General features: G+C 43.1%; 1 protein-coding gene across 3 annotated transcripts in view; it reads left to right on the top strand.

Moving 5' to 3' along the window:
* ANKH (ANKH inorganic pyrophosphate transport regulator) overlaps window positions 1-17,352 on the top strand; it is a 176,164-nt gene that overhangs the window by 96,905 nt on the left and 61,907 nt on the right. For all 3 annotated transcript variants that reach the window (XM_025181659.3, XM_006117083.5, XM_089776432.1), the window contains exon 3: window positions 9,943-10,159. In XM_025181659.3, the coding sequence (XP_025037444.3) occupies window positions 9,943-10,159 (217 nt within the window). The remainder of the gene's footprint in view (window positions 1-9,942; window positions 10,160-17,352) is intronic.

Genomic DNA, 17,352 nt, shown 5'->3' on the forward strand with positions numbered 1-17,352 from the left:
CTCCAGAATGAAGCTGATCCAGGAGCTATGGGAACAGTGGCAAGTTACCAACTACTGGATTTCATTTACTTCTGTGTAATAGCAATAGATTCAACCCTGACACAATTATGACTATTTGAGATTAACCAAACAGTAAATAAATCTGAAGGAATACACTGAAGTTAGACCAAGTTATTGAAATGTCATGCTTTAGTGTAGGAATGTTAAATTTCCATTAACTAACTAATCAAATAGTTGATGGATTTCCTTCGATTAGTCAATAAGAACTTCCGCATTACACCTTTGAAATGTACAAGAGCCCCAGCAGGACTCTTGTACATTTCAAAGTTTGCCGCCACTGTACCCCTGCCCCCTCCCCCGGAGCTGGAGCTGGGGGCAACCAGCTTTTAAACCAACTCCTTCCAGCACCCCTTCCCCTTCCTCCCCTCTTGCTGCCTCTTTGTGATAGAGGCAGCAAAGGGCGGGGGGAGGAAGACACCAGTCAATTAGTCGCTTACATCACTACTTCAGGGTTCTGATATTTGATAGTTTTGTCTAAAAATCCTTAAGCTTGAGTGCAGAACATGTACAGCTTGATCATATGATTTTAGGTGAACTTCAATTCAAGAGAGATGGCTTAGTTCTGACAACTGCTGCGTCCTCTCTGCTCCCACTAAAATTAGTGAAAGAAGAACCCCCAGAATCTCACCCAAGAGAGACTGTGCATCTCAGAAGACAGCTCACTTCGAGTTATGCCTGTATGTGCTGACAGCATATTTAAAAGCTTCAGGGGTTTAAAAGCCAAGTTAGTGTGTACAGGTTAGTCTGTTGGTTTTTAGCGTATTTAAAGGCACTTTCTCCCCAAATCACCCTGTTGGCTTGTAGGGCACTGTCTTTTCACATGAAAGACTCCTGTGTTTATGCATTTTGCTGCAAGTGACCGTACACATGACCTAGAGATTTGATGAAGGTTACACCCAAGTTTTGTGTCAAGCTGAGGAAGCCAGTCACAATGCCCAGTTTTTAGTTGTTTGCAAGGACACTGAGCTCTACTGGTTGCTCTTCAGCACTTGAGATTTCTAGATGACGCTATAACTTATACACAGAACCAGCAGGACCTCTTTAACATCCAGCCCCCCCCCCCCCAGCATGACACTTTTCAGGAGATAAAGTTGGGAGCTGTTTGCATGCTCCTGGCCAACATTTCACCTCCCCAACTACTGTAATACGTGTGGTGGCTTGCTGATTCCTCCACAATGAAATAACAGTATTTCAGTTTTGTTGTGACGATGCGCTACTATATATGTGTAAACTAGAAGATTTACCAGGCATTGCTTAACTCAGATAAGGTTTTTCGTTTTTTCTTCATTGAAATCATTGTTCTGGGGTGGAGATGGAGATTCTGGATTCAATATGCAGGCTATTCCATTGAGAGAGGACTACCCCATCCCCCTATCACTGCAGCAGCTTGGGGCCAGGTGAGAAGCACCTTTCCATGGCCTCTGCAGCAGGCACAGCCAAGAGAGGGGGAACAGACAAATTAGGGTTAATATAGACCCAAAACAAAATCTCTCACATGAGCACTCCCAAGTTCCACTACAGCCTTGTATTGTGTCTGTGACATTACGTTTTATATAAGGACATAAGGTGAAGAGGAGGATCAGTGGGGAGGGGATTTAGTCATAATAACAATGTTTAAAGAAAAAATATAAACTTGAAACAAAAAGAATGTATTACTTACTGCTTGTGGAGATGCAGAATGACTATTAGTTAACTCCCAATTCCTGAGAATGAAACTACACAGGAGGGACAGTTATAACTTGCATGCCTGGCTATTGACACTTGCTAGAAGAGGGGCACTTATTTCAACTAAATATATATCAGCACTGTGTTCACTATGTCTAGACTACATCCCTTTTTCGAAAAAGGGATGTAAATTTGACATATCGAAATTGTTAATGAAGCCGGGATTTAAATCTCCCGCGCTTCATTAACATAAAAATGGCTGCCGCTTTTTTTCAGCACGGAGCTTTGCCGAAGAAAAGTGGCAGTCTAGATGCGGATCTTTTGAAAAATAAAGCCTTTTTCGAAAGATCCTGTAACCCTCATTTTACGAGGGATAAGGGATCTTTCAAAAAAGGCTTTATTTTTCGAAAGATCCGCGTCTAGACTGTCGCTTTTCTTCGGCAAAGCTCCATACCGAAAAAAAGCAGCAGCCATTTTTATGTTAATGAAGCGTGGGAGATTTAAATCCCGGCTTCATTAACAATTTCGATATGTCTAATTTACATCCCTTTTTCGAAAAAGGGATGTAGTCTAGACATAGCCTATCTGGAAAGGAATGGCCTCTAGATTGTAAGGACCAGACCCTTACTGGTTTAAGGCAGCATAGCACCACTAATGTTTAAGGACCTACACTGCTAGCTGAGGGTGTAGCCTTAACTAGCCATTTGTGAAGGAAAACAAATTGTTCATGTCACCTATGCAGTACTAATCTTTTAGAAAGGTGATAAAATATTGGGAGAGTATTCATTCATGTGGCCCTCTATCTGTACAACATGAAATCCAGATAGTGAGTGATAAGCAAGCCCATGGAGAAGAAGTACAAGGGAGAGGGGAAAAATGTAGCATTAATAAGCAAACTGTGAACTCAGAAATATGCTAATGATTGCCTATGTGTTTTCTCTACTTTTATGTTATGAGATGGTCTAATAGGAATCCAAAAGTAGAGGAAGTTTTCCTTATAATTTTGCCCTTTGTGTTTCATTAACTGAACTACTGTTTGGGGTATAATGTTATTTAATATGTTTGGCTGACAAAAAGGGAATATATTTTTAATATTGTTCCCCTTCACATTAGAATCTTTCCTCTATGACTTCAAATATATTTTTTACGTAATTAGGATTTTTAAAGGCTGGATCAGTATTTGATATTAATTGGTTGATAGCCTTAATCTCAACAATGTCCACAAAATTCAAGATTGCACTTACAGACGAGCATCCATAAACACTGCATGGGATTTAACTTCCAGTAAAGTATTAAATTTGAGGACCTAACTTAGTTCACTCTGTTTATAATGAGATTTATGCAGTCACATCAATATAAGCACCTCTTTCTGTAAACAAGTAGTCAAGTGTGTTTTTAATCAAACTATGGACTAGTACCAGAGTGATGGGTGTTCAATGTATTTTACAGATGTGAGAATTACATTTGTTTATAAATAGAAATGTAATATATACTCCATTCAATAAGGATTGACTGTTTCCTGCAGACAGTATACTGATGTATTCAGTTAGTTTATTAGTAGTTTGTATGATTAGACTGCTCTCTGACAAAAATCATGTACAGTAGACTTCCTAATCTGGAACCTTTGGGACCTAGATGGTGCCGGATTATCAGATATGCCGGACTATCAGGAGGTACTATAAAGTGTGTGTGTGCGCGTGTGCACATATATAGTGTGTTTTTAACTCTTTTTATTGTCGCACAAGCCAGCATCACACAATGCCAGTGACAGACTGACTCGGTCCCGTCTGGTTTCGCTCAGTTCAGCTGATGCCGCTAATGCCTTGTGACTAGTTTTTTGCTGAAGCTTACTCACTCTTGCCATTTTCATGCCAGACTATCGGGAGTGCCGTACAATTGGATGCCAGACTATTGGAGTTTTACTGTATATATGAAAAATATAAGAGGCCAAGTTCATAGCTCATATAATGCCATTTAAATTATTATTACAAAAAGGATTAATTCAGCCACTTCTGCCTATTGCAGACCTGGAAGACAAGCTACTGTCACTTTTCACAATTAATAGACATTCTACAGAGATGTGGCAGACAGGTTGTTTCTCTGAAATTAGGTCATTCTTCTGCTGTTGTATGCTGTCTGCCTTGCATGGGGTACAGATTCATTTCTCATAAGAGTTATAATAAATAAATCATGGGGACACTTCTATAGGTCCTTCCCCCTGAGCTACTGAAAGTGCTTTGCAAATGTTAAGTATGCTCTCTTCAAAATATCCCTGTGAGATACAAGAATCGCTTTACCCAACAAAACTACAGCAGTCATTTAAACAGGGGATCTAAAACTAGATTCCCTTTAAGGAAGGACATACTTAATTGAGGCTGGGGGGGGGGGGGGGAAATTATGTACAGAGTTTAATTTTTCAAGTTGAAGTTTAGCCTGTACCCCAGGGTCAACACCTCTGCTGCCATGGGGTGCCGTGGGATCTTAAATTATGAGAGTGTGAGAACTTGGTTTGATCCATCTTCCAGAAGACAGCAACCCCAACATCGCAGTTGCTCCTAGTCCTGTGCTGGGGCAACGGTTCAGTAATGATGTAGGAGAGAAGAGTGTCACCAGCATCACTACCTGAAGCATCTGTCTCTGTTTGCCTTGTATGTATCCCATCCGTATCTGGTATGAAGAGATTTTAAAAATAAACTGACTGACCAGCCATACCCTAATGGAATAGTAACTGAATGATGCATAGAAAAAATTAAAAAACAACACATAATCTTGCAGCACGTTAGAGACCAACCAAAAATACAGATGATATCATGAGCTTTCATGGGCACAACCCACTTCTTCAGATGAATGGACTTTAAGGGGCTGGTCCAGTTTTCAAATAAATAGCATAGTGGGGGGAGGGGAAGGGCGGAGAAATTGTCAGTTAGACTGCTCATTATAAATGAAGCGGATAAGAATACTTAGTACCCACTTTATGTACCCTTTATTTAGTTTTTTGATGTGGAATATAGCAGGCCATCCAGACAATGTCTTTGCTTATATTTCTGTTGTAGGAATCAAACTTGTAAATGAATTTAAGTTCTGTAGCTTCCCTGTTGAACTAGCTTTTGAAATTGGTTTGAAATAATATGGAGATCCATTAATGAGTGCCCAGGCAAGTTAAAATGTTCCCCAGTAGTAGGTTTCTGTGTGTTGCCTTTTCGAATATCTCATTTGTATCCATTAATTCTTCCTTGTAGAGATTGTTTAGTTTAGCCAATATACATGGCAGATGGAGCATTGCTGGCACTTGTTGGCATAGATCACTCTAGTGGATGCACAGTTTTACGAGCCTCTGATGTGATGGTTTACATGGTTAGGTCCATAAATGATGCACCGTTTGTGGTCAACCTACAATAAGTGCCTTCAGCCCAGATTTTAGTAGTGTTTAGACATTGCTCCATTCAGGGTTAACTACTCACTGACAGGAGCCAAATTCTCATTTTCAAAAATGAGAAGTGCCTAAGTCACTTTTGAAAATGAAATGCAGGCAGCCAGGCAGTTAAGCATTAGTGCTGAGCACAGCAAAGCCTAAATACCTTTTGAAAAGCTTGTGATTCATTTTATATGACATGTTGATCTTTTTGGACACAGATTGGAACTTGTTTGGGAAAAATATGGAATGCAGATGCTGTTTGTTCAGTGTTGTCAATGATTTTGTGCACACAAAGCATGTACAGAACCTGCAATCAGTGATTCAACAAGAAGTGGGAAAGATTCCTTGGTTTATGACTTGTTAAAAAGAGATATTATTAGAGTTCTAACAGGAAATTAAATTGGAAGATTACCAAATGCTGCCAATGTTTTCATGTCCTGGAACCAAGCAAACATTCTTATCTGTAACATGGTGCACAGTATAAGCTCTTGGAGTTTCTGGGTTTTCCCGTTGCTTTAAGGATATATCAAATATGACATAAGATCAACAGCTTAAGTAAGCAAATGGTAAGGTATGTGGTATGGAAGGGTATAAGAGATTTCTTGTTCAGAGTTTGAAAGCTGTGATTGAATCATTTGTCCATCCATCTCTTTAAAGAGAAAATGGAAAAAGAAATTGCTGAAATACATCAGTCAAAATGAGTGGTTTGTCTGGAGGATGTTACTGAAACTAAGTAGCTAGTAGACAGTTACATTTACTGTAAGTTTTCTAAAGTGGTCTTCCACAGGAAAGACTTTTTTTTCCAGTGGCTTGTTTATTGACATTACTTTTTCATGACTAAACTTAGAGGGATTTTATCGTGTTGGACAGCTGTTCCTCAGTAGAACAATTAAATGGCAATATCCCTCTAACAAAGTAAGGATCCTTTACGTTACGGGGTGCACAGTGTTTGTGTTGGTGTGGCGGGGGGACCCCATGGCAGTTCAGGTGTGTTTACTTTTTTGTAATTTGTTTACACAGAAAATGTCTGAGCTCTGTCTTAAAAGGTGGGGGAGCAGATTTCCACTCTAGAGTCACTTACTTTTGTCCATTCCTATTAGGTAATAAATTGATGCACATAGCACTTATGAGCCAAACTCAGTTTATTCATCCACTGTGATTTTTTTTTTTTTTTATCTTACATGTGATGAGGATTTTTCTAGCTATGGCCATAGCTTTCTCAAAGATCTCCCTGGCATTTTATGGGCACATTTGGCTCAGATTGGACGGCTCTTTCCATCTGGGTAACCACTGATAGACATGAGTCTCAACTAAGTGCACAGATTGGCAGATAAACTACTATCCTGTCCGTGATCTAGTCATTACCCTCCAGCATAGGCCTTGGCAACAAATACTAATCTTAACATGATGGAAGTACCTGGTATGGTAAATTATGCCTCAAAATATGTGCAGCTTTGTTTGCAAGTGCCAGGATTAATTTAGGTCACAGAGTGCCCTGAATGCTTTAGTTCTTGCTTTGAATATTAGAACCACCAGAAATAGTTTGCTGCAAGCAACCAATGGGTGAGAAGAGAAAAATGAGAGTCAAATAGTGCCCTTCAAAGAATATAGTAGGCACCCGCTGTTGATTTCCATTTAAGAGATGGAAATTTACCCTGTTAGTAGCAGTGCTGGCAGAGGCAAGGAAAGATCTGATGCCTGTTGAAGTGAAAGAAATGACTACTTTGACAACCAGTACAATGTACTTCATAAACATCATTTGAGCCTCCCACCAGCTCTGAGGGAGTATGTGGAAGAAGAGTGTTGTCAGAATAGCTGTGCCGCCTTGTGATGAGCATGGTATGGAGGCCTCTTCTGTTGACAGCCACTCCACTTTCCAGGGTAAACCAAGTCCAGCAGTACTGTTTGCAGCATCATGAGGGAACCTTGGCTCTGAGGTCTTCATGCCACTAGGTGACTTGGTAGGGAAAACCAGGTCTACTTTCTACTCTGGCTGCCAGCCTGCTCAGGAACCTTGAATAAAGCAGAGAAGGTTTGTTTGTTCAGACTGTGCTGTATCCCTGGGCTGTTTCCTCCCATGGCCCACAGCTAGGCCTCTCACGGCCTCTTATTGGACTGACTCATCAACTGGGCCCAAGAAATGGGAAGACAAAAAGTGATGGAGAACAAAATAAATGGGAAGTGCCACACCAGGCCCATCTGCCCCAAGGAGTCTCTGACCCTTAAGAAACTCTGGCTATATTCTGGCCCCGGATAGCCCTTCCTTCAGAGAACTAGCTGAGAAGTTGCCTCTCCCAGTCAGCCATTACTTAATTGGCCTTTCCTCTTTTGATTCCTCCCTCCAGGCCTGACACCTTGTACAGGTGAAGCAGGATGGACCTGATTGGGTCCTCAGGCTCACATTAACCCCTTCTTGGTCAGTGTGGGTTCTGCATACTCCATTCACAGGTAGGTAAGTATGAGAGCACCCATTCCAAGACAAGATGCAGTGAGAGTCAGAGGAAAACTTTGTAAGTGAAAGCTTCTCATTCTGCAGAAGTTATTTATCCGCCATGCTCACTAGGAAAGGCTTATCGCTGTCAGGTGGGATTATTTCAGGTCTTGCCACAAGTCAGACCAGCTGCACTATGAGTGTGTCAGTAGGCTATCTATATGGCCAATATGTCCTCAGATGCATTAATCACATCCTTTAGGAATCCTCCATCTACTAGGGAAGCACCTACCAGTACCAATGTCTGCTGTTGCCCTGGTGGAATTCAGTAAAAAAGGTGCTTGCAAGAGATCTGCTTCATTCTGGGATTGGTTCTAACTGCTGGTTCCTAACACAGAGAGCTTCCCTGCCCGGACTCTGTATCTGGGAAGCTCAGGCTTTAACAGCATAGCCCCTGATACCAGAGTCCCACATAAGTGTCCAAGGTATAAGTTTAAAGCTCTGAAACAGTTTTAACATCCTTCCTTTTTTATGCAGCTATTAGAGGGACTCAAACAGGGTAAGGACTTGACCCTGGACATGGTAAATGGCTGCCACCAGCTTTTTCTGCAGGATTCCTGAGCAAACAATGTGCATAATGTTATGTACCCCTCTGTGTCCAGGAAGCCATTTTTGGGGTTTGGTTTGCTCTTCAGTGCAGGCTCCAGAAGTAACAATAGGAGGGAAGAGAGAAGGCTGAAAAATACAGAAACTTTTTTTATCATATTTAGTGCATAGTGTACTTCGAGAGACAGTTTTGATGGACATCTAGTATGGAGAAATTGCTGAAGTTTTGTGTCATGCTGGAGAGACAGATTTATTTTTATCAAGTGGCAATGAAGCATCTTACAGTGAGATTGAAAAGACAAAAAAATAAGAGGCTAAATGCTGCCCTCGAACATGCAGAAGCAATTTCTGTTGACTCCAGTGCTTGCATGTGCTTTGTACTGAACTTTGATATTGAAATGCTAAGGCTTGAAACTGGTATCTTATTATATTCAAATTTAAATATTTTACATTCAAAAAAAGCTCAGTGCTAGGGTGGAATGTAAGTGGAAGACGCTGCAGTTTTGTGGTCAAGGGAGAGGTAGAAGATGTGCATGATTGGTTAGTTCTTTGTGGACCTGTCATATTTATCATTTGTGACCTGTAAGAAATAAATTATTATGAAATGTCATATTCCATCCTTTAGGCTTTTTGAGTCTAATTCTGTTTTAACAATTTACTGAATACTAGTGCTGTTCAACTGAAGGCAAAATTTATAACTGCCACATTTAATCAACACAATTAAAATGTGCTTTTCCTGAGTTCTGAGGAAAATGTCACATTTTTCTTTTGGTTCAGGTTAGCTAGGAAGGTAATCCACTTAATTATTGGAGATTTGGGCTGTGGGACACTTTTTTTTCCTCAATATCTGCAAAGTATTTGCTAAACTATTCAAAATAAGAATAGCTTGACATACAAATATTTTGTGTTCCAGTATTATGTTTAATAAAAAGAAGTGCAAGGTCTCTGTTTTCTCTATGTCTCTATGGCCCAAGTAATTTCAGTACATCATTATGGATCAACTTCAATTTTACTCTCCTGTGCAGAAGACTAACCTGGACTACATTTTTCTCAAGTCACACCAAAGTCCTCACATAAGACTTTTTGGCCTTCTGCACAGTTATCAATTTCACTTAATAGAATTGTTCAAAGATTGTGCTGCAAATGAAACATCCTTATATTGATCATTTTAAAAATAAGTTATTGATAATTTACTTATTTCATGAAACATTTCAGGTATTTAAATTCTCTGTAGTTTCTTACTGACCATAGTAAATTGCATAGCTATTGACAGAATTGCAGGGGCCCCTAAGCTAGAGATGGGGAGTGGCTGGGGACTAGCCTCCCCCAACTAGCCCTTCAGTACTTCCTGGCCCATACTGCCCAAGGCTGTGGCAGAAATTTTAAAGGGCTCACTGTAGTGGCAGCTGGGAGCCTGTGGCCCTTTAAAATCACCAGGCCCTATGCTCCCTGTCCTGTCTTCCCCAGCACTGTTGGCAGCCTTGGTAAATGGGAACAACTATTGTCTGCCTCACAATAGAGCTGTGCAGCATAGTAAATTGAAAACATATATAGTGGCAAAAGATTTCATATGCACTTTCCCAGTTTTATTTTGATGTTTAAAAATCACTTTTTATTTCTTTTCATTCGGGATCTGAAGGAATTCAAGTCAATGCAAAATTACTTAAATTGTTGGTAAATTGTTGGTTTTTATGTATTTCTGCAGCATATTGTTTTCCAGAGACTGTCTACATTTTAAAATGTTGTTTTTTATGTATTTCAACAGGCCTTGAACAGGGGTATCGCAGCTGTTAAGGAAGATGCTGTGGAAATGCTGGCCAGCTACGGGCTGGCCTATTCCCTCATGAAATTCTTCACGGGTCCAATGAGTGACTTCAAGAATGTGGGTTTAGTGTTTGTGAACAGCAAACGAGACAGGACCAAAGCAGTTTTGTGCATGGTTGTGGCTGGTGCTGTGGCTGCTGTGTTTCACACCTTGATAGGTAAGACTTGCTCACTATTTACTTAAGATACCCTGCGCAACCTGGGTGACTGGTTGGTTGACTTTGCTTCTTCATTCCATCTCTGCAAACTGCTTTCCCTGCAGTTCTCCTAATTTTTTATTTCTATGTGTGGGAGGGAGCTGTGGATTTTCTTGTGGCTGGAGTTTGGTCCAGACTACAAAATGTTATGGTTTTTGAATGATAGATTCCATCTTTATATCTTTCTCATCCACTAATACCCATCACTACCACCATTTTATGGTTGTTCAACTTATCACTGACTGGTATCATCACTGTTTAACAGTAGCACAGTTATCAGGCTGTAATCAGGATATAGCACTGTCATACTGCAGATGGGGTTCATCTAGTTCTTTTCTGCAGGAGGCCATCCCAATGTGCTACAAGAAGTGCTTTTTTCCTTCAGTCAGGACTTCCTACTGCCTTTGCCATTCACATCACAAGTAGTAGCCCCTTAATATCTTTTCCCCCCTACCAGCCATTTCACAAGGCTAAACTCTGTAGTAAAGAGGACTAGGTAAGCTGATTTCAAAACAACCAGGATTACCTTCTATTAGATGTAGTCAACACTTCACTATCCATTTCTGGTAGTTAGCTAAGCTCTTCCACCAACTCTACAAACATCACTTCTTGCAAATCCAAGAAGCCATTGGCAAATGAGGCCAGGACCCCGACTGCACTCTGGACCAGGAAGAATATACAAATAGACCTGACGATGGAAGAAATTAACAATATTTGCAGATTTCTGAGAGCCCCAACAAATATGATATTGAACTGATTGTCAGCCAGTGTGATGCAATATACAAGGCCAAGAAGGTTTTGTATCAGGATATTAGACCACAACTAAGAGACTAGCAGAAATTGGATCTCAAGTACCTTTAAGAGCTGTACCAGGTCTGGTGTCCTAAACAATCTTCAGTGCACCTCACAGAATGGAGACTGGTGTAGCCCCTGCAACAAGGAGACTGACCAGCAGGAAGGAAGGGAAGTCTCTAACAGGTATAGTGTTTGGCATTCCTTATATCTACGCGTGTGGGGCATGGGGTGAGCATGGGTGGGAATTGGGAAGGAATGTAGGGAGCATTAATAGATTTGGACCTGGGAGACTGCAATTGTCTGGGAACTGGCAAGTGTTTTAAAGGCAAGATGTGGATCTACAGAGGCTGGCCTGCATATGACACCTATTGTTAATTGTCAGGCTGTCAGTATCCCAACCACCACACTCTCTGCAAGACAGTACATGGGCCCTGTATTTGCATAAGAACTTAATTGAAGAACAGAGGTGTCCACTCATGTTATCTCCTGGCTTGGTGCCACCTTTTAATCATGCTTAGTATCTTTATAACCCTTTAAACACACAGAAACAGGCACTCAGTGTTAAGACCATGGACCTTGTTGTATTGCTGACATGTTAATTAAAGGGCTACCCTTACTCTTTTTTGTTGTTATGCCCATATGCAGGCAATGTGCTCATTGGCTGCAATAGCCCTATGCCAGGGTCAACCTGTCACTAATTAAAAAAGTTGAAAAACCATCAGTGAAATTAATTCATTGATCTTCCTGACATCCAGAGGCCATCTCAGAGCATGTTGGTGGGTCAGGATTTTGCACTGAAGACTGTTCAGTGTTGTAAACTCATATTCATTTGTGAGATCTGCCATAACATTTCTTGGCTTGGGTATTTCCCCAGCCTTGAGAGAATCTTTCAGTTGCCCTTGTTCACCTGTTTGGGACCAGGTTGAATAGAGGGCAATTTTACCAGCTGGGGAAAGATTTCATTTTTCTGTCTCTTCTCATTTTGCGTTTTAAGCCATATGGGTTCTTGCTGACTCAAAGTACATCATCCTGGTTTCTAAGCTGAGGGCTATAGATTGATTGATTGATTGATTGATTGATTCTTAGTTATGTGAGGCTTTTGGTCAGAGATGTCTGAGTAGACATTCCAAAACATGCTGCTTTTGTTAGGCTTGCTGAAATACAGAGCATTGCTGTGCTCTGAACACCTGACACCCAATGTTTCCATTTATAAACGAGGAAAAAAAATCAAGATTAATATACTTGCCAAACATTAAGGTTCTGAATGAAAAGGCTTCACTCGACCTTCCAACTGCTCATGGTGGCAGAATTGAAACTATATTGTAGTATTTTAGCATGTGTGTGCCTGAAAATATGGGCAGATCAGATCTGAGAGTGGAGGAGGATTTAAGACCATTACAATAGTCAGATTCCTAGAAATAATTGTGTGATGCTGCCAAGTTGTTTCAAGTTGCCTTTGAACATGTTTTATAACCTACTTCTCCCTTTCTGAACCACAGATGCACAACCTCCAGAGTCAGGGGAAGAGGAGGAACAAAGTGACAGTCAGGCAACTTTGCCAAATGGGCTGCTGGTCTTTGGCAGCTGTAAGATAGTCACAAACTTCTTCCAGGAAGCAAAAGGCTCAAGATATTGATGCTCAACAAATAAAATAAAATCTCCATACTACAGTGAGATACTTTCATGTAGTCTGTGTGTGAAGGAGGAGGGAGGAAAACTTGACTGTCCTTCATGGAGTGTGAGATTCAACCACTGAAAAACAAAAAGTCCAAGGGAGCAAGAAGAGGGAGGATGAGAAAAGTCAGAGGGGAAAAAGACAAGTGGCAGTGGATGAGGAAATGCACACTTACAGCTATGATTGAGTCTATTAGCAGCACTCAGTCAAAACTCCTGGGAAAAAAGCATCCCCCTCTCCCTCTTTTGTAATGCCAGAAAATAACAGACTGCTTCAATCCTGTGATTCATACTTCCTTATACACCAGGATCTCTTTACTACCCTCTCACATGAGCCACAGGAATCCTCTGTTTGGGTGTCCAACTAAGCCAAACAATCCGGACTCACATCTAAAAGCTATGTGTATCTTGTACAGGCAGTCCCCGGGTTACGTACAAGATAGGGACTGTAGGTTTGTTCTTAAGTTGAATCTGTATGTAAGTCGGAACTGGCGTCCAGATTCAGACACTGCTGAAACTGACCGCCAGTTCTGACTTACATACAGAATCAACTTAAGAACCCCAGGCGTCCCCAAGTCAGCTGCTGCTGAAACTGATCAGCAGCTGATTCCAGGAAGCCCGGGGCAGAGCAACTCTGCCTGGGGCTTCCTGTAGTCAGCGCTGGTCAGTTTCAGCAGAAGCTGACTTGGGGACGCCTGGGGCAGAGCAGCTGGGGTGCTACTGGACCAACCCAGCAGCACCCCATCTGCTCTGCCCCAGACGTCCTGATTCAGCCGCTGCTGAAACTGACCAGCAGCGGCTGAATCAGGACCTGGGGCAGAGCAGCTGGGGTGCTGCCGGGTTGGTCCAGTAGTGCCCACGGGCGCTGCAGGACCAATCCGCAGCGCCCCAGCTGCTCTGCCCCAGAGTCCAAAACAAAAGCCTGGTCTGCTGGGGGGGACCAAAGCCTCTGAGGCGCGGGACCCCCCGCGGCTGCGGCTTCAGTCAGGGTGCCTGTGGTCTGCTGGGGACCGTCCCCAGCAGACCACAGGCACCCAGACTGGAGCGGCAGCAGCGGCGGTTCCCCGCGCTTCTGAGGCTTTGCTCTGGCAAAGCCTCAGAGGCGCGGGACCCCCCCCGCGGCTGCGGCTTCAGTCCGGGTGCCTGTGGTCTGCTGGGGACCGTCCCCAGCAGACCACAGGCACCGGGTCTCATGCGGCAGCAGCGGGGGGTCCCGCGCCTCAGAGGCTTTGCCAGAGCAAAGCCTCAGAGGCACGGCACCCCGCTGCCGCTGCGGCTCTGCTCCCCGTGTCCCTGGTCTGCTGGGGGGGGGGGGCGCAGCTGCTGCCGCTTGGGTCCCGGTGCCTGTGGTCTGCTGGGGACGGTCCCCAGCAGACCACAGGCACCGGCACCCAAGTGGCAGCAGCAGCGGTTCCCGCGCTTCCGAGGCTTTGCTCTGGCAAAGCCTCGGAAGCGCGGGAACCGCCCGGTGCCCCTGGTCTGCTGGAGACGGTCTCCAGCAGACCAGGGGCACCGGAGCAGCTTACGAACGGGGCTTTCTCGCCCCGACTTCCGGGGCGAGAAAGCTCCGTTCGTAAGTGCGGATCCGACGTAAGTCGGATCCGCGTAAGTCGGGGACTGCCTGTATTTACACCTCCCACCTCACCATATTATGAGAGCCTCGCTAACCGTTTCCACAACACACCCTGGGCAAGTGATAATGAGGAAAGTCAGTGACTTGGCCAGGGTCACCCAGGAAAAGGATGTCTGAAGTAGGAATTAAAACCACATTTATTTCCCATTTAAAGTCCCAGTCTAGTACGCTAGCCACAAAACTATGTTTCCACTGGCCATTTCAGTTTAGACCTAGGCATTGAAGTGTGTGCTCTGTTCTTTGCCTTGTTATGTTTTGGGGTCAGCCGCCACCACCCGTTAACTGAAGTATAACTTGGAAGTCTGTTACATACTCAGGGTATAAACAAGCTGTGACTGACTTCTGGGTGTTTTGTAGGCATAGTATCTGGGAAGGAACAGTGTGCTACGAGAGACTGAATATAATATAGCAGCAATCTCATTTTCTTGCATGTATATAGACATTTGCTACATCTTACCAATATTAAACTTGTCAAAGGGGATTAATTTATATTACAATTCTCCATTTTATCGGATGCTTGGCAGTTGTTCTATACTAATGTGTTTAATACTAGCCTCATAATAGGCCATTTTGCATCTTCCACTTTGCTATAAACACAATTGCACAATTAATCCTGTAGCAATAGAGCTCCACAAATCTGACCATGTTTGCAGATCGGATGCTGATTTATACTTTGTGTATGACCAAGGCTCTGCTTATTGGAATTCCTATTTTGGCACAGGCTTCCTTTTAATTCACCCCTTCTCAGCAGGAGTTTGAGGATGCTGGAATAATGCTCTGGCCATTTCTTTTCATTTGAATATGTGTGTTACATTTTCCATTGCAGAAGTTATAAGATTGACAGACAGTCATAGTCTCGGTGACTAAGTAGACACCTCTCATGCCTTTTGTGTGGCAAATGCACACTACCACCATTGTGCTCCTGGTGAGGCAGAAGAAGTGCCACTTGTTAGCTTTAGCAACTTCAGCAGCCAGGCCAACAGATGGCAGGCTGAGTCCCTTAGAAGCTCATAGCATTACCATTTATTTTCCATTGTGGTTTCAGACATGGGCCCCTCACTTGTAAGCACCTACCAGATGATTGACTTTAGAATTATAAGTAGTCCCCCTGGATTTCATGGGACAAACCACACACATAGTGATTTGTGAATGAAGGATCTAGCGAACAGTATCAATAGTTGCTAGTGCCAAAAATACAGTGTGTGAATGAAGATTAACTGAAACATTTTTGTGATCAGTCAAGTTTGACACATCCCCGCTGATCAGTTCCTTCCAAACAGTCTGCCACATGTAGCATGGAAGAGACTGGAACGCTGAATTCTCCATGGGTATGTCTACACTACCATGGGTATGTCTACAGGAGGTGTACCGGTAGTTCGGAGTAGGAAGCCTAGTCCGAACTACCTAGTTCGAGCCCCGTGTAGCCGCGCTGCACGGGGTTCGAACCAGCGAGGTTTTAGAAATGGCGGCTCCCCGCTTATGCAAATGAAGCCCAGGAAATTCAAATCCCGGGCTTCATTTGCAAGTGCAGTATGCCTACATTACCCTCCTAGTTCGAACTAGCGGGGTAGTGTAGACATACCCCATGAGTCAAGTTATCCAGGTACCGCCAGTCTTACTTTTCATGAGATGTCTGGTGTGATTTCTGCTGTTCTAATCAACTAGCTTTGCGATGGGGAATTTTTGGGGGGTTGGGAGCATTGTTCCCTCTAAGCTGCAGGGCAGCACAGCTTCACAGGTGATTAATCAACCCCGCCCAGTCAGAGTCTCAGGGCTCCACTCATCTGTGAAGCTCTGCTGCAGTGCAGTTTAGAGGGAATACTGGTTGCGGGGCCACTGACTCACAGAAAAGTCAGAGAGGGGGCAGCAGGAGCTGGAGTCTCAGCATGAGCTCTCCAGTGCTGAGAAGGAGGAGCCCAGAGCTTCTGGGGCTGGATCCAGGCAAGCTGGGTACTGTATCTGGCCCCTGGGCCTTAAATTCCCCACCCCTGACCTAGCCTATCATTACAGTAATTATTGACCTTTCCTACTTTGCAGAGGTGATAAGACGGAACTTGTAGAAAGGGTACGATGTATTAACATCCTGAGATGGATGTTGTGGTAGCAGTAGCTAACACTAACAATTTACATTTCTGCTAATTAACTTAGTCATTTTCTCAAAAAGAACATAATCACAAAGCAGAGAAGGAATGGAGGAAGCGCAGTCTCCAATTTGGTAGATTTTTTGACTAGTTAAAATGAGTAAGCTTGGAACAGCTTTAAAGTAAGCTTGGAACAGCTGTATCTTCAGTGTTATGAGGTATAAAGCTGTCTAAGAAATCTTAAGGCATTTCCAGATTTTGAAGAGCTAAAATAACATTCCAACTTTATGGCACATCTACCTGATGACAAGAAGCACAGATTTTTATTTCACAAGTCTCCAAGAACAGTTTTTATTTTTAAAATGATCATCAAAGTAGGAAGATGCACTGTACATCAGATAATGTATCCATTAATCCAAAGCCAGGTGTGGATTTTTTTCCCCAGTAAAGCTAATATTTACATGTGTGGCTTTGTCTAAACATCAATGATAGCCTCTGCTGGAAGGATTCTTGTTGTTTCCTTTGTGACAGCCTGCACGTTGCTCTTATAACAAATGCCCCCAATGGTGGATGGCTATAGGAGACCCTAGTGATTTGCAGAATTGCTATTCATGGCTCTGCGTTGGTCTTCTGTCCTAGCTGGGGAAAGGAGAAGGGGGTTGGAGCCACGGTGAGCTCTCCCCGCTGCCAGGAGCCACAGTGAATTCCCCATAGCTCATTGCCCCCCATGGGGTGTTCCCCATAGCTCATGCCCCAATGGTGAGTTCAGGAGTTTACTCACACAATTTTCCTTATCCCTTCCACATTTTAGGGACACCCACCCTTACCCAATTCCTAGGGCTCAGGGCGTAACTTCCTGTGGGTCTGCAGGATCTTTTGCTACTGAAAGAGCTTTACACAGTAATATTCCTTCTTGTCAATAAATAGAGAACTACCAACCAAGCAGAATACACATGCTAAGCACACAGTGT

This window comes from Pelodiscus sinensis, chromosome 2 (genome assembly GCF_052426305.1).
Source record: "Pelodiscus sinensis isolate ZL-2025 chromosome 2, ASM5242630v1, whole genome shotgun sequence".
Taxonomy (NCBI): domain Eukaryota; kingdom Metazoa; phylum Chordata; order Testudines; family Trionychidae; genus Pelodiscus; species Pelodiscus sinensis.